This window comes from Capra hircus, chromosome 22 (assembly GCF_001704415.2).
Source record: "Capra hircus breed San Clemente chromosome 22, ASM170441v1, whole genome shotgun sequence".
NCBI classification, from domain to species: domain Eukaryota; kingdom Metazoa; phylum Chordata; class Mammalia; order Artiodactyla; family Bovidae; genus Capra; species Capra hircus.
In genome coordinates, this window is record NC_030829.1 from 52,044,237 (window position 1) to 52,062,560 (window position 18,324).

At 37.0% G+C, this 18,324-nt stretch overlaps 1 protein-coding gene and 1 non-coding gene across 2 annotated transcripts in view; both read left to right on the forward strand.

The window, feature by feature from the left end:
• Positions 1-18,324, forward strand: part of SMARCC1 (SWI/SNF related, matrix associated, actin dependent regulator of chromatin subfamily c member 1) — a 122,472-nt gene that overhangs the window by 40,306 nt on the left and 63,842 nt on the right. The window contains exons 11-19 of the mRNA XM_018067112.1: positions 1,728-1,852; positions 2,989-3,048; positions 7,550-7,587; positions 10,123-10,244; positions 13,524-13,595; positions 14,302-14,415; positions 14,959-15,112; positions 16,013-16,126; positions 17,926-17,985. Of these exons, the coding sequence (XP_017922601.1) occupies positions 1,728-1,852; positions 2,989-3,048; positions 7,550-7,587; positions 10,123-10,244; positions 13,524-13,595; positions 14,302-14,415; positions 14,959-15,112; positions 16,013-16,126; positions 17,926-17,985 (859 nt within the window). The remainder of the gene's footprint in view (positions 1-1,727; positions 1,853-2,988; positions 3,049-7,549; positions 7,588-10,122; positions 10,245-13,523; positions 13,596-14,301; positions 14,416-14,958; positions 15,113-16,012; positions 16,127-17,925; positions 17,986-18,324) is intronic.
• On the forward strand, positions 5,224-5,296 carry TRNAK-CUU. Its single transcript has one exon. It is a non-coding gene; the product is annotated as a tRNA-Lys (tRNA).

An 18,324-nucleotide genomic window follows, 5' to 3' on the forward strand; every position in this document is an offset into this window, starting at 1 on the left:
TTGAGGAGGGTAACCTTATTTTCCCAAACTTACAAATTTAGGAAACAAATTTCATAAATTCTGAAATGTACTGTTGATGTTCAGAGATTTCAGAGCTACCTGTAATATAACAACTTTTCCAAGTGTTTTGGGGCCTGAAATTGATAATGTTACTTTTCCCTTTATGGCCTAAGACGGGCTGCTAGGACAGGAGTGGCCACAGAACCAAAATGTTATGTCCAGGAAGCTCACAGTGGTGGCGTTTAGCCTCTGCTGTAAGTATTGTTGTTTATAGTCACTAAGTCATGTCCACCTCTTTTGTGATCTCATGGACTGTAGCCTGCCTAGCTTCTCTGTTCATGGGATTTCCCAGCAAGACTATTGGATTAGGTTGCTATTCCTTCTCCAGGAATCTTGCCAACCCAGGGATTGAACCCACATGTCTTGCTTTGGCAGGTGGGTTTTTTACCATTGAGCCACCAGGGAAACGTCACTCTTTTGAGTATAAAACCCACCACATTGACGTTCCTAAAATAAATGTATGCATATCCTTTAATGTATGCATCTGCCTTCTAATAAGCAGGACTTGGCTCATTTAAATCCGCTTAGAATACTCTTATCTAACCAAAACATCTTGAAACCTGTTTTCCTAACATTTGTTATATTCATCTTCCTCGCATCTTTTCTTGCTTTTAAAGTATTTGATCTGTCTGCCCCCTTTAATTTCATAGGCTTAAAAATTTGTCCTATAATTTTTATTTTAAAAATTATTTTTACACTGTATACCTTAGTCTCACCTGTGCCAACATGTTGTCCCTGTAGAAAGAGAGCTATGTGCATTCTCTCAGCAGTGTGAGGAATCTTCACTCTATTTCTCCATTCTCATTTCCTTGTCAGTATATTCTAAATTATTATCTCAAAACAGAATTTTTTTCTTATGCTTTTACTCATCATCCTGAAACATAGCCAACTTTTTAGTGAATTATTTTAGTTCCCAAGGTTTAGCTTAACTGTCACTTGACTAACTCTCTGAGGGTGGGGTTTTTTTGTTTTTTGTTTTTTTTTTTTTTTTTTGGTCCTTGTATTCCTTTTTTTGTGTCGATGCACATCACATTAAATGAGGTAGTTCATGATTTTCATCCTGTAATTCTTCAAGATAAGGAATCAGTCCATTCTTGTGTGAACTTTAAATAGGCTTTCTTGTGTGTGTTAGTTTTAAAAATAGATGTTGATTTGCTTGATGAAAGAGCAATGGCAGTTTTTACAAATTTAAATGTTAGTACTGCTTTTAGTGATTTTACTTTGCACTTCCTGGTGTTTGGATGATATAGAAAGCCAGGAAGAATACAAAAAACAAACAAACCAAAAGAAAAAAACCCAAACCACCCACTTAGTTGTATATATCTTTGAGAAAATTTCTTGTGTGATTCTTTATAATCTTTAAAATACTTGCTGTATTTCCATAGCAAAGTTTTTTTTGCTACACTGATGTAATTGCCTTTTAGGATACTGTCTGCAGTTTGAATGGTAGGATTTCTGTGGCCATTTCTTATACCCTGTAATTTTTATTTTCCTCTTGACAGGTGAGATGTACTTTGGGGAATGTACCTAATTTGTTTGGATTTATGTTTGTCCTTTAAAATGATTCTGAGCATAGGTTCCCAACGATGTAGTTAAAATCTCTGAAATTGATTGCTGTAAGTAGCTATAGTCAGTCTTGTTGTGTTCACATATCTTTTGTGTCTTAGCCAAGCTAGTCTTTATGGGAAGCGGAGAAGTCAGAAAGAGGAAGATGAGCAAGAAGATCTTACCAAGGACATGGAAGACCCAACACCTGTACCCAACATAGAGGAAGTGGTTCTTCCAAAAAATGGTTTGTATCCTTTTGTGTAGACATGGGAATGTTAGCTGTGATTTACTCACTCTCAGCAGGGCCATGGGACGATGCTCTCCTTGCTGTATGTCCCTAGTTCTCAGTGGAAGTATAAATTGATGAAGCCACTTAACATGATTTGGCTATCTCTTAAATTTAAAAATGGGTACATCCAGGGACTTTTCCTGGCAGTCCACTGATTAAGACTTTGTGCTTCTAACGCAGGGGGCACGGACAGGTTCTATCCCTAGTCAGGGAACTGAGATTCCTATGCTTGCTGTGTGGTGTGGCCAAGATAAAAAAGTACACATCCAGTAGCAGTCTTAATTTCAGAATCCCTATTAAATAATTTCATGTCTATGTAAAGATAAGTGTAAAAGAATGTTGATTACAGAGTAATGAAAAATTGAGGGTAAATAAACTAAGTTTCCATTGACATAGGGCTAGTTACCTTCTGATCCACTCATGGACACAGAGGCTCTTAAAAATGAAAGGGCCTTCCCTGGCGGTCCAGTGGCTAAGACTCTGTGCTTCCAGTGCAGGGGTGCGGGCTTGATCCCTGGTTGAGAAACTAAGATCCTGCGTGCCTTGTGGTGCAGCCAAAAGAACAAAAAAAGAAGATGTAACTAAAAATACATGGAAGATACATAGGTGCATTATAACATGAGATAAAAAGAGTACTAAGGATTAAGCACAGTATGATTACTTCACACCCATAAGATTTAAAACCCTTGGGATGTTTTCAAGTCTCTGTAGATGTGAAAGGCATCAGTGCTCCCTCAGTTTGTCTGTCTTAATGAATGGCACACAAACGGGGATACACAAGCATAGAAAAAAATAATAAAATATACTTTTGGTAAGGGAGTTGAAAGGTTCTTTTCAGGGTTTTCTCTGTATTTCTGTATTGTTTACTTCTATGATGACAGAAGAGTTCTGCTTATTTAATTATTACAAAATATAGTCTGTTACTTTGTTAATATTTCTTAGCTGAGCTTAAGATATTTACTTGGAGGTGAGTATCGAATGACAGTAGAGTTGCCCTGAGATTCATGTATTTTTTAATCTTCTATTCTGTTTTCTTAAAAACAAGTAGAACTTTCCCCTTAAAACATGATTTTTTTTTCCTTTCTTTCTAGTAAACCCAAAGAAAGATAGTGAAAATACACCTGTTAAAGGAGGAACTGTGGCAGATCTAGGTAAAAATCAAAATCTATAGTTTCGTGTTGTTTTGTGTCAGAGATATGTCAGGTCCTTTGAGAATCCTTTCTTTACTGAGAGGTGTCACTTTCAGTTGCTGTGCTTTGCAGCACAGATACTTACTATGGCTATGTTAGTACCATCATTGTTTAGTTACCTACTGTATTAGGAAATTTAATTTCTTAAGGTCCATTCTTTGCAGTCTTATGAATTTCTTTCTCTAAGCATAATATTTTTTTGCAAACCAGCAAAGGTGGTAGTATGATACCTAAATCAGAATATCTGAGTTTTAAGGAAACAGTTGTAGTTAATGCACTTTTTATAATCTGCCTGGAATACTTGTTTCATGATGTGTGCAAATTGATTATGTCTTCAGAACAAAAATCTGGTAACTGTTAATACTTTGTAAGCCAACGGAAAGTTTCCCTAACAGGATAAGAGTCACATCATCCTTCTACTGTATTTTCAGGTTATCGAGTACATTTTCACAAGTAAGGTCTAACTCTTGGATGTGCTGTGAGGGTAGAAAAGAGTGTAGTCATTTGTTCCAATTTTTAAAAATAGTTTGAAACATCTCTTTTGGTGAAAGTTATATATGAAGTAATGATCTCGATTACTTTGTTCATTTGTGAAAGTCAAAGGTAATCCTAGTGTTTTCAGTATATATTAAATTTATGAATTGATGGGATTTTAGACCTAATGGGTATATTCAGGATCTCCTTATGTAGAAAAAGTGTCTTGGCTTTACTGTCTCCTAGTCAGGTGAATTCTGTATTTCAAATTAATTGCTGTGATTCTTGATGGCAGACATGTGTGGGTGTTGGGAGAGTTTTTCTACTTCATTTCACTGAATACATCCTGCTTTTTCTGGCTTCAAGCCTGTCGTTGGACATCAGTGGATGATTCTGTTTTTGATTATGTTGAAAGTAAAGCAGAAAATTGTCTTAATGACAGTTTATAGAGAGGTGCTATTAGGTCAGCAAAATAAAGTTACTATCAAAATGCTTCTTTCATAGCTGTTTTAATATTAGTAACAGAATATAGATTTTAAATAGTAACAATTTTCATTGTCCATAAGTTTATATTGTCTGTTTTATAACCATCACTTATCCACTGACTAAAAGGCCAAGAACACAAAAGCTAATGATATACAGTATTTTGTTCTATATTCTCAGTGCTGTGGCAGTGTAAAATATTCTTAAGACTTGAATAATCTTCACTGGGACAGTTTGTTAAATAGAATGCTAGTTTATATTTTAAAAGTTAAATCCCAAGAAAGAATTATTCGATAGTTTTAAGGGAGTGGACAGTTGTTCTTTTAAAAGTGAGGTGTCTGTTGTAGTATTTTTGTAGTAGACTTTATCAGAGGAGTCAGATTGAAACCATGATTAGGGAAAGAATGGGCTCCCGACTAGGTAAAGAGTTTCAGTGCTAGGTGTAGGAGATCTTCCCTTTGTGTTAGTGAGCAGGCTGAGGTCTCAGTCAGGAGGGCTGTGCTTACGGATGCTGCTGACCATAACTGAAGGGTTTGACTCTTTGGAATCTGAAGTGTTTGTCCTGACTTTTTATCCACGGACCAACAGGCTTTCCAAGGATCATTTAAGCATTTGACTTTCTGCATTGGCTATAACCTGACTGATTCATCAGGAATTATTGTTCAGAGTTGTTCATTGTTTTAACTGAACCATATTTTGCCTTATATGCCACCAAGCTAAGTGTACCCAGTCATTTCTTTGTTGAGATCTCTGAAAGGTCATTATCCAGGGGCTGACGTGAGAGTGCATGTGTCCATACCTGGCAGGAGGACAACATTGACTCTGTACTACCATCTGGGAATCAGTATATTGTATTATCAGAAGTGTATTTCCATTGGGTACCAAGACTCCCTCAAGGACGAAAATCTGTTAAACTAAAATGAAATAGTATAATTTTACCAGAGAGCGATTATTGTACTACCAGCATCTAGTGAGAAGTTGATTATCCTTTGGTTTACTATGACCCAAAGGACAAAAGTTCAATTTTGACAGCTTTACCCAGATTTCTTTCTGTTAGTCACTTCCTCTGAAAAAATAGTCCCTGTGCAGAGTAGGAGGACTAATGTTGGTAATACTGTAACTTACACTACCTCTTTGTGGCTGTTTGTTTCTGACTTAAAAATCAAGGAACATGGGACTTCCCGGGTAGCCCAGTGGATAAGACTCTGTACTCTTAATGCAGGGGGCCCAGGTTCGATCCCTGGTCAGGGAACTAGATCCCACATGCCACAGCTAAGACCTGGCACAGCCTAAAGAAATAAATAAAATGTTTAAAAAAAAAAAAAATCAAGGAACAGTGCCCATCTTTATGTTACAGGAGTACATGTCAAGTGTCATTCTATATTTGTGTGCATTTTTGCATAAAACCACGTTAGCCCCAGTTTATAATTAGGAAATGAAGACTTCTGGGGTTCAGGAACATTCCTAAGTGCACAGCTGCTAAGTGAGAGAGCCCAAACCCAGGTCTGCCAGTAGTGCAGTGCTTTGTCTCACTGCACTCTGCTTCTTTCTGTTAGCCTCTCTCTCATGCTTACTGGTCTTTCAGTTTTGTGAAGTCATCAGGTACATCCCCACCTGAGGCCCTTTGATTTGGCTTCTTTCCCTCTGTGAAATGCTTGCTTTGTCCTTCTCTCAAGTTTTAGCTTAAATGTCACCTTTTCAGAGAGGCTTCCTGGTATATGGGCTCTGAAAGATCTACCCACTCAACATTGTTTTTATTTTCTGTATAGCAGTTGTCAGCATTTGATATCTTTTATTTTCTCTTCAGTCTCCTACCACTCATAACTGGAATGTAAGCTCCATAAATACGGGAGCTTTTTCTTTTTCATCATTGTGTCTTTAGCATTTGGACAGTGGCTGGTGCGTAATAGGTAATAAATAAAATTAAGTTAAATGTCTGAATGCTAGTTCCTTATTACCTGTTAAAATACTATATTTATGTCATCTAAAGGATATATTTATATCCTCTAAAGTAGGGGTTGGCAAACTTTTTTTCTAAAAAGGGCCAGATAATAAATATTTTAGGCATTTTGGGCTATAAGGTTTCTGGTACAACTAGTCAAGTTTGCCATTATAATGCAGATGCAGTCATCCATAATATATAAACAAATAATCATGGCTTATTCCAATAAAACTTTTATTTATGGACACTGAAATTTGAATTTCAGTTAATTTTTAAAATTTAGTCATTCGAAAATGCAAAAATCACTCTTCACCTGCAGGTGAGATAGGAATCCCCCAGACCATGCCCAGATTTGGAGCTTCTCTGGAAGGACTGGTGGAACTCAGCATTCAGTTGTCTGCGCAGCTGACATATATCAGAGCGACACAGGCAGCGTGAGCAGATCGTAAGGGAAGGGACACAGGCAGAGTCTGCACGCAGGCTTCCTCCCGCGCTCGCTCACCTGAGGGGTCACACGGTGTGCACTCTTCCTGTGGCAGCACGCGTGGAGTGTTTCCAGCCACAGAAGCCCCTGTGAGAGTCCAAGATCAGTGTTTTTATTGGTCATGCAGGGTACCCTCTGCCTAACACACACCAAAATTTCACGCTGCAGAGATTCATCACAAGCTGTGTTGTGCCACGGTCTAGGTGCAGTGCACCACCCTTGCTATCAGTTAACTATCGGTTAGGAACACACCAAGTCACTTGCCCAGATTCCCTACAGAAACAAGCAGTGGGCCAGATTTAGCCTGTGGGCTAGAGATCCTGACCCCTAGTCTGAGCAGTTTATTTAGTGCTTTCAAAGCAGATTCTTAGAAATATTTGCTGAATGAATAATGGCAAAATACTGAAAAGATGGCTTCCTTGTATTTTCTTTAAGCTTTACAGTGCTTCATCACTGCCAAGAGTCAGGATAATTATATTAAAAATATTACAGGAAGTTAATAATGTAATTATTTGTGCTGTAACCTCTTGCCCTTTCCACTGTGGAAAGTTATCTGCCTTTCTGCTATGGAAGTCAACTATTTGAATTATACATGGATTTGCCTCTGTTCTTTTGCAAGGCTAGCATTTAGGTCCTGGAGTCCCTATCCTCAGAAGGTATATAAACACTCTTACCAGAACTTTGTCCATAGGGATTGATTATCACCTCCTTCTTTACTCATTTCCTCTGGGATCTGAAATGTCATTACTTCATTTCACTAAACTTCAAGAGGCTGGAGCCCTAATCAAGTCCGTTACCTGTTATTAAGTAAGATTGTGACTAAGATTGTAGGCCAAGCAGTAATTAATTATAAATTCCCTATTGTTGGAAATCTTTAATGATTTGTGCTTTGAATTTTTACTCACCTCTATGCTCCTGTGTACGGATCTCATTTACTGGATTATTCACAGTGAATTTGCTTTAATAATGCTCTCCTTTTTGCCTTGTCTCTGTCCAGTATCATTTCCTTAAACCTTAAAGTTTCCAAGTAATCCAAAGAACGTTTACCTGTTAAATCAATTCCATGTTTGATTTTGCAGATGAGCAGGATGAAGAAACAGTCACGACAGGAGGAAAGGTAATGATTTATTTAGTTAGGCCTGGTGCAGTGGTAACTCTTAAGGGTCCTATGTGTTCAGCAGTAGACCTACTGAACTGCAGGTGTCCTTAGAAATATTCTGAGATCCTTCTGATTTTTTTAATTTCTGTTTAACAACCTCTCCCCCCGCCAGATAGTTTGTCTTTCTTGACCCCCTACAATGCTATCAGGAGGAATTGCCATTCTCCCAGGTAAGCGTTTCTCATGTACTGTGGTTTCTGGTTCCGTTTCTCTCCTGGTTTCATGTGAAAAATCAGCTGTGCAGTGTTCCAGGTGAGCAGAGACAGTGCCTTGCTTTGATTTTCTCACTCCCATTTCTGTTAGTGCAGCCCCAGTCCACGACTGATGAAGCTTTTGATCATACTCTTCACCTCTTTTGAGTTTTACAGTTACTTCATGTTTCATCAGTTCTGCTCTGGAGACATACGAGTAATTAAGGTCTTGGATGATGTTGGATTTCAGGCAGGGTTTGCTTCTCTTTAAATAAATGGCCCCACTGTTTATTCAGGCTGTAATCTCTGTGTTAAGATGTGTAACTAATGCTTAATCTCTGTGAAATAACTTCCTTAATGCTGAAAATGAATAGTTCTTTTTTTTCTTTTTCAGTGAGTCAGAGAACTTCCCCATAGTGACATTTACTGTTTTTTATACATTCATGAAATGAAAATATTCATGACAGGATTTCAAGGAAAAGTATTTCAAGAAACTCTTGTGTAGATGGCTTTTTAACTGAATCATTCTTATGATTTTTCTTTGAAATCAAACTTCTGTATTCAGAGAAGTATTCTGTATTCATCAACTTATTAACGTTGATGAATATTATGCTTGTGAGAAGATGTCATCATTTAGAGTATATAATATTGTGTGGTAGTAAAAGAGCAAAATACAAGCCAAAGAATTTCCCAATTTTTTAACATCAAGAATGAGAGTAATTTTGAAATTGTGGACAAGTTTTTTGTATAACTTAAAGCTAAGACAGTTAGAGGTGGTTACTCCAGTAACTGGTCCCACAATGTCATTCTGCTTTTTTCCTCATTGAGATGATTAAACTCTAGACTGTCAGCTTTTATTCATTTCAGTGCCAACTTCTCCCTGCTTTTCCTCAAGAAAATTTTCTGAATTGAATCACATTGAATTTGTAAAACCTATGGCACAAAAGTAACTTAAGCATGGTTTTCACTAGCTTCCCTGGTTTGGGAAATAAAATTTCTTACCTTTGTAATCAATATTAACACTTTTGCTTTAACATTATTTAAGTAACAACCAGTTTCCTTAGTGCTTTCATTTTAAATTTTTTTGATACGCATTGATCTTAAGGAAACTATTGTCTTTAAGTTTCTAGCACTAACTAGATCCTTACCAGGAAATAAAGGTTGAATTACCTTAAATGTAGAAATTAAACTCTGGGACCATTATAAAAGAATGTGATTCAAAACTTGACTGCTTTCTTAAAAGAGTTTCATAAGGTTAAAACAGTAAAAGCACCACATATAAAAGGCTAACAGAAATAACCCTATACAGTTTGAAAACACCTCAGTGTCAAAAAACTTATTTCCTATCGTATCTTGATAAAAATGTTCAATGTGAAGTTAATTACAAGGAATCATTGAGTTAAATAGAGATTGGAAGATACTCTACAAGCCATTGTAAAACTCCTCCTCCTCCTCGCAGAAGGAGGAGGAGGTTAAAGGAGACTAAAGAGACGCACATGGACTCTGTGATCAGGTTCTGGTTTGGGGAGAAAAATCTGTAATAGACAGTTCTGGGACACTTGGATCCATTTGAATGTAAACTGTATGTTAAATGATATTATTTAAAAGTGATTATTATAGTATAAAAATATTCTTCTGTTTTGACCTAGTGCAGTGGTATTTGCAATTACTATTAGCAAAGCCAGGTTTTTAGGTGAATTCATTTGTAAAACCTCCATAAATATGATAAAAGTCAGCTAATTTCTGGCAGTGAGAATGGTTAACAGTATAGGCCCTCTAGCTGGATTTCCTGAAATTTTGTCCTGTTGATGTTATACTAGCTCTGTACATCATTTTCTCATCCGCAAAAGAGATGATAAATAGTACCTGCTGTTACTGTGAGAAGTAAGTGAGGTATAGCTGTTGGTGGATGCTTAATACTCAATCTTTGAAGTTGTAGAAACTTGATCATTAGGTCTTACTAGTGTCATTGAGCTAACCTCCTTATAAATTGAGAACTAGTCATTTAGATTTCTGATCCTAGGATTAGGGAAAACTAGACAAATACGATGCAGGCTACTGTGGAAAAAGTTTCAGGCCGCCTTTGAGTTGATTCCCTGATCTGTTAAAAAGGAGGAATAAAATCTGCTCTCTCATCTGGACATCTTGTGAAGGTACCTTTAAAAACTGAAAAGCTATTTTTCCTTGACATTCGTTTTCCCAGTCCTTGAAATTGGATCAACTAGCTGCATTTTCTCTAAACTGCTGTCAGAAGTTTGAAAGCTATTCCTTCTCTCTCTAAACTTTGGCTTATTTTCTGTAGGAAGATGAAGATCCTGGCAAAGGTGATCAGAGTAGATCCGTTGACCCTGGTGAAGATAATGTGACTGAGCAGACCAATCACATTATTATTCCTAGCTATGCATCGTGGTTTGATTATAACTGGTGAGTGTGTGCTTATATCTGTGAACTTGGCACTGAGGAGTGGGGACACTGTCCTTGAAACAGTACTGTGCTCTTCTGCCCAAGTGCTCTCATCGGTAATCCCTGTCACACTAGATGATGGGGGATGGAAAGTTATTTTAACTCTGGAATGTGCTCTTTTAGTTGTTTTACTTAGGGATAGAAACTAGATTATGTTGTAACTTAGGGTTATAAAATTTTATAAACTTAAGCCTAACTCATTTGGTGTCAGTTTTAGTTCAGACAGGCAAATGCTTGAGTATTTAATTATTATGAAATACTGATGTTTATTGTATGATTTTTAAACAGATTAAAAAAATAATTTTGTGTATGTAGTTTTGGCTGTGCTGCTTCATTGCCATGCGGTCTCTTCTCTAGTTGCAATGAGCAGGGGCCGCCATCTGGTTGTCGGATGCAGGCTTCTCATTTGCAGTGGCTTCTCTTGTGGTGGAGCATTGGCTCTAGGGTGCACGGGCTTCAGTCCTTGTGGCACACAGGGTCAGTAGTTGTACTTCCCGGACTCTAAATAATAGAGTGCAGGCTCAGTAGTTGTGGCTCATAGGCTTAATTGCTCTTGTGAGATCTTCCTGAACCAGGGTTCCAACCCCCGTCTTCCGTATTGGTGGGTGGATTCTTTACCACTGAGCCACCAGGGAAGCCGTGTGGTTTCTAAATGTTATGGAAATACATAAAGGAAAATCTCCTCTGACTACCCAGTCATGGCTTTCTGTTAATGGGAAACAGGAGCCCTTTCACATATAAACCCTGGCATGTAAAAGAGTTCAAGAAAACACTCATCTCAGCATCTTCTTTGTCCTTTACCACAACCACTGTGGCATCCTTGGAACATGGATGGAAATAAATGCAGACCTAGATATCTTACTTCCTGATTACTTTTGAAGTGTAACTGTTCATATCAGGCTGATTTTTGACAAGTTTTTTATTTTAAAATAAATGTACCAGAACTCTAAATAGATTAGTTTCTTTAAGGTCCAGATTAGACGGTAAAGCATCTGTCTACAATGCAGGAGACCCGGGTTCGATCCCTGTGTTGGGAAGATCCCCTGGAGAAGGAAATGGCAATCCACTCCAGAACTGTTGCCTGGAAAATCCCATGGACAGAGGAGCCTGGTAGGCTACAGTCCATGGGGTCGCAAAGAGTTGGACACGACTGAGCGACTTCACTATATCACTATACTCAGTCTAGTGATGCCGCCCTCACTCTGAATCTCGTGGTCCTGTTTGGACATTTTTCCTGCTTTCAATGGTTTTTGTGTTATTTTTAAGGATATATGTGCCTGTATATCCTTATATACATATATATGTGTATGTGTATACATATATTATACACACGCACACACACATACATATCTATAAAACCGCCTTAGAAGAATAAAGTGGATGGTTCATTTGAGTCAAACCTTTTTTTCCCCAAACCAGAAGGTATGGTTTCTACTGTTGAGACTTTTCAGCATACTTTTTAAAACTTAACTCTTGATGCTGTTTCTCAGTGTTATGAATAAGTGGAAGCTGAAACAGAATAAGTAAATAGCTCTACTTTGAAGGTCAGTCTTCATTATGATGATCAGTGAGTTTTAAATTTGGAAGTTACATTATTGTTAATTTAAAAGATTCAGAATGGTTTGAGAAACTAGCATTTTCCTCTCAAAAAAGGAGAAAGTCATAACAGTATATAACATTGTATGTTTTTATAGGTTCCAGAAACACTTCCATTTGCATGTCACAGAGTGCTGTTAGGTGGACAGTAGAGGTATTAGTTATATCCCTGTTTATAGATGAGCTAACTGCTGTCTCAGTTGAAGTGTTTCAGTTGCAGGGTTGATCGTTGGAAGAACTCAGGCTTTCTAATTCTGGATACCACTCCTTCCACTACTTGACTCATTCACAGAACCTAAGGAATCGGCTGCCAGTACTTCAGACATAGATTTTGAAAAAGAAAGTGCTTGTGATTACATATTCTTTTGTGTTTTGTTCTTGGTGAAATTGTTTTTTTGGCTTCTTCCTAACCTGTAACATAACATAACATGTTAGAACCAGTTTGTAATTACTTACAGTTACTCTTTTTATAGTAAAACCTGGAATTTCATTATACTAGATCTATGGAACATTTGATCTTAGAAATTATCTTCTTAGACGTTTCCAGGTGATTCGTTTTATTTTTAGTATTTGGTAATATTCATTTCAAATAATTTAAATGTTAGCAGATAAAGAAAGAGTGAATGCTTTTATTTGTATTCACAGACTATTGATCTGCTTTTTCCCATGCAATCTCTGTACCTGGAAAGCCACTGAGAAACTAAAATGTATCATTTGGAAAAACGTCGGTGCATGCGTAGTCTTGTCCGACTCTTTGCAGTCCTATGACTGTAATCTGCCAGGCTACTCAGTCCATGGAATTTCTTTAGGCAAGAATAATGGAGTGGGTTGCCATTTCCTCCTCCAGGGGCTCTTCCTAACCCGGGGATTGAATCTTAGAGTTTCCTGCATTGGCAGGCGGGTTGTTTACCACTGAGCCACCATTAATGTCTAAACTTTGTGCTAAACGTACAGTTGATTCATTTGTAGAATGTTTTGGGCCTGATCATTTTACATGGTTTCTACAGTGCTTATCACCTGTGTAACATTTTATAAAATTATCAACGCTTTTATTTAAATGTTAAAATTTAGTGCTGTGATCTTTATTTTTAAAAGTAGTAAGTCACTAAACTGTATTAAAAAATTAAGTTCACTTCAAAGTTTCTGAGGACTGGTCAAAAACATGCACTAATGTTGAATCTGAGAACTGATCATTGTCAATTCCACTGTCTTTTGGTTATTCATTTCACCAATTTGTTGCCATACCAGTTACTGTGATTTTTGTCCTATGATTTCCAAAGAACTTCTTGTATCTTCTGGCTCTTCATCTAGTTATGGTATATTAGGACAATTCCATAAAATCTAAAGCCTTTAATGTGTTGGTAGAACTTTTTGAGTTTGGTTATGTGAGTAGAAAGACTGTAGTTACAGTATTAGAGGTGAGAAAGGGAAATCTGTTTTGAACTTCTAGTTTATATTTTCTTTAGTTTTATTATTACGTACTCTCAGTACATAGGAACTTGTGCAGGCCAATTAAATTTTGCAAGTAGTGCTCAGTTTTTGGTTTTATCCAGTTTTACTTTGAAAATTAAACAAGCTTAACTCATTTCAGGATTTTGATTTTCTAAGAGGACTCTTAATTGTTTCTCTCTCTTTTCTCTTCAGTATTCATGTGATTGAACGGCGTGCTCTTCCTGAGTTTTTCAATGGAAAAAACAAATCCAAGACCCCAGAGATGTGAGTGAAATGTAAAAATGTGATCCTGATACTGATCTGATACTGATATCAATTTTAGTGGGATCAGTATTTAGAAAACCTGACTATTTGGATGTGCTTGGCAGGGGCTTCTTAAAGCACTCTTCTTAGTTAATCTTTGCTAATGTCAGAGTCATCGCACGGTGCTGAATTCTAGCTCCACTGACTAGCCTTGTGGTCTGGGGACAAATTCTTTAATCCTCATCTATAATTGGAATAATAATAGATCCTACCATATAGAGAGATTGTGAGGATTATATGTGTTACCACACAGAAAGTGCTTAGACCTAAGGCTGGCACACAATAAATTGTAGGTATAGTGTAGTGTAGTTAGGGAGACAGCCTGAGTAACCAAGTGTTATTTGCAAATTTTGCAGGCAGCTAAGGATTTATCGATTCACCTCTGTGACCAAGGTTATGCTTGTTTTACTTCACATTAACTTCATCACATTACTCTATTGTACTTATTGTTACATGTTAGCAGACAGTTGTTTTGTGTTTTAGGGATTCTTACCCTGAGTTGCATGCATGACTGTTAATAGTCGGTACAGTATCACTCTGATTTATTGGCCTGTTGTCTTAACTTTTTGGTGTGTTTGCCAGAGGAATGTGAAACTACTTTGCTCTGTGAGTTACTGTTTTTGAAAGGATGTGGGTTCACTTTACAAATTTGGCCATTACTTTTTAGATACTTGGCATATCGAAATTTCATGATTGACACATACCGCCTAAATCCCCAAGAATATTTAACCAGCACTGCTTGTCGGAGAAACTTAACTGGAGATGTGTGTGCTGTGATGAGGTAAGAATGTCTGGACTTTTTCTCAGATATTTCACTGCAGATGGTTACTGGTACTTCGCTAATGTTAGGCTGATTAAACTGGATGTTTTCTTGGTTAATAAAATACCTAAAGCAGCATCTTTTTTTTTTAATTCACATCTTCTATCTTTTAATCATAAACTGACCATAGATAGAGAGTGGGTTAGGATGGGGAGTGAATAAGCTCTGTGCCCTAAATCTGTCTAAAGAAAAGAAAACAATAGATTCCATTTGTAAGTTTGGTTTATGTGTGAGTTCTTTCACCGTGGACCTACACAGGCATTTGTTCTCATTTCTGTGGTTGAAATGATTAGGCTTTCTACTTGGTTTGGGGGTGCTATATTATTAACATTATTTTGAGTTTGTAGAGACTGTCCCTCAAACCAAAACTGTCGGTTACTTTGTGAAGGTTCATAACCTGCAAAAGAACATTTTTACTTGTTTTTTTTAATGAAATGTAATGATGGTTATGAAGATGATGAGGTACATTCTTTAGATTTTAACTTTCAGATATTTATCCTTCAGGGTTCATGCCTTTTTAGAACAGTGGGGGCTTGTTAATTACCAAGTGGATCCAGAAAGTCGACCCATGGCAATGGGGCCTCCTCCAACTCCTCATTTCAATGTGTTAGCTGATACCCCTTCGGGGCTTGTTCCTCTACATCTTCGATCACCTCAGGTAAATTAATACCACCTATTCTTCAGGTCTGGTGGTTCAGATGATAAAGAACCTGCCTGCATTGCAGGAGACCAGGGTTTGATCCCTGGGTCCAGAAGATCCCTGGAGAAGGAAATGGCAACCCACTCGAGTATTCTTGCCTGAAAAATCTCATGGACAGAGGAGCCTAGTGGGCCAAAATCCATGGGGTCACAAAGAGTCGGACATGACTGAGTGACTGACAGTTTCAGTTTTCATTCTTCAGGTCTGGGTGACAACAGACAACCATTTCTAGTATTTGTATTTAAGAATTACTGTTATATAATTGTGCTGTCTCTTAGCTGGTAGGTTGTGTTTGTTTTTATCTGTTGTAAATGTTTGAGTCCATAAGAATGTTTTAGGTTTTAAGATAATGCTCTCTCCTTAATCCCAAGAGTCTGTGCTTTATCTTATCATGTTACAGATTTACTTTCATAACTCATATGATTCCTTTATCACCTCTGCCATCAAAGACAGTAATCAAGAAACAGACTGTTTAAATTGTTTAGAACTTCTTCCCTTTCCTTAACATTTGGAAAATCGACATTTATGCACACATTCTTGAAAAGATTATTATGTCAGTCAGATTATGTGTATCATTGTATTGGAATAACACAAAGGAAACCTATAAATTGCCCCCACTGTGAAACATTAAAGAAAATTTGTCTGTTGTCTCTATGACTTAAGAGAGGCAAAAAAAAAGTTTCTTACATGTTGAAACTTTGTTAGTTTAGCGTAAGGGTTTTTTGTTTTGTTTTGTTTTGTTTTGTAGAATCTCCACCAGGCGTCATTTAAGTGCCAGTATTAAACAGCTTTAAAAACTTCTGTCCCCTTGACTTTGTAGAGGTTAGTACAGCCATTTATCGTTTATTTGACTCATAGATTCCTGCTGCTCAGCAGATGTTAAATTTTCCTGAGAAGAACAAGGAAAAACCAATTGATTTGCAGAACTTTGGTCTTCGTACTGACATCTACTCCAAGAAAACCTTAGCAAAGGTAAGGATTTTTTGATAGGGACTTATGGACTACAATCTAGCATATCCTAATTTTCCTTTTTACTTCTAAGAAGCAGCATTTTCTGTAAGCAACTTGCTTTACTTTCTGTAGGGTAAGAAGATGAGCTGTCTTCATAAATCTGATGGCATTTTATAGAAGTCACTATATGGTATAGTTAGAAGATAGATATATAAAAGTAACTTTGATTAATATGTTAAAGAAAATGAGGGGAAAATGGAGAATTTCAACAGAGAAAGTGAATATATAAAAAGAGTCAAATACCTATTGAACAGTTAAAACTATACCTGAAATTAACCCGTTGGATGGGTTTAACAGAAGACTGGACACAGCTGAAGACAGGATAGATATATTGAAACACGAAGAGAAAAAATATGGTTGAAGTTGAGGGGACAGGACAAAGAGAAAAGAAGGCAAAAGACTCATGAGATACGGTCAGAAGAAGGATTCATTTATCATTAATAGAGACCCATAAGGGGAGAGATAATGGCACAGAACTGATATTTGAAAGTGTAAGGGTTAAAAATTTTCCATAACTAATGAAAAAATAACAATACCCAGAATAAGAGAGATTGAATACAGAGAAAAGCATACTTGGGCATTTGATGTTTAAACTCTAAAAGTTGATGTGTTAAAGCAACCAAGGAGAGTGGGGGTGGAAGTGGGCATATGAAAGTCAATGGCACAATGATAAAACTGATGTCTGTAGGAGCCAGAGGACATGTAAAAATAGTTTTAAATGCTGAAAGGGAAACTGTCACTCTGAAATTCTGTATTCAATAGAAATACCTTTCAAAATTGAAAGTACAGTAAAGACCTTCACAGACATTCAAAAGGTGGAACTAGCTCAAGGTGTAGGAAAGCTGAAGGAAATTCTTGAAGTTGGAGGGTAGTGATTCCAAGTGGAAGCACATGATGGTTAGGAAGGAATAAAGACCATGGGAACAGTTATATTGAATTGCACGTTAATGGTTTTAATGTTTTAATTGAGCAGCAGAGATTGTCAAATTAGATGAAAAATTGAGAACATACGTTGTCTGAGACACTCAAAATATAAAGACACATACTAAATGAAAATGAATGGGAAAGACATGCCTTCTAAACAAAAGAAAGCCAAAATCACTATATTAATATTTATAAACGTAGACATCAAAACAAGTTGTTTTACCAGAATTAAATAGAGGCATCTCATAATGATAAAGGTATTAATCAATCAAGAGGACACAAGCTCACTTGTAAGTTGTCGAAGATTCTCTTGAAAAAAGTGATTAGGAGTTTAGGGAGTCACTTGGAGATTTTATTAATCAAGAGATGTTAAATATGAGATATATGGACCTGTTGCATTTGGAGTGAACTATCTGCCAGAGTGCCCTATGTGTAGTACAGTTTGTCCTTAAACCTTGGATAAAGTACAGCCTTCAAGGTATACCAAACATTAGTTTTATGTTTTAATATTATATTGCATCCATAGTGTGAGTTAAAATGCTATGCTGTTGTAGATTCAAAAGGTGTTTTTAAATATCAAAGTAGTAGAAATGAGCTAGTATAAGTGATCCATGTCTAGGTAGTCCATGAGTTCTTGGTAGACAGCAAGAAATCTTTGAAATAAAACAGCCTTTCTCTTGGGAGTTTAAGTTTCTTACATGTTTTATTCCTGTTATTCAGGGACTTATTTTGGTGGTTTGCAGAAAACAGTCCCTGGAACTTAGAAAGGAGCTCTGATGAGCTCCATATTCAGCCTTTAGGAATGAGCTAAATAGTTTCTGGATTTTCTCCTTTAGAGTAAAGGTGCTAGTGCTGGAAGAGAATGGACTGAACAGGAGACTCTGCTACTCTTGGAGGTAAGCACATTAATGGTGGACTCCCTTTATTCTTACGAGATGGGTGCCAAGTTTCTGTGCCTAGCATTGTAAATAAACCTTTGAAATTTATCCTAAAAATATTAAATCCATGCAGTGAGTTTTAATAGAATATTCTTGGGCTGTTAAAGTTAGTATATCACACTAGAGGTAACGTGCTGGCTGTCAGTAGGGGAGATCAAGCTTGAATATGTGTTATTTTGGCACGGGTTGAGTTTTTTTATTTTAAATCTGTTACCAACAAATACTGGAACTTTCCCAAGGTAGTCTAGATTTCTAACTCTTCCTCCATGCTTAGAAGTTCTAGCAACTCTGGACCCT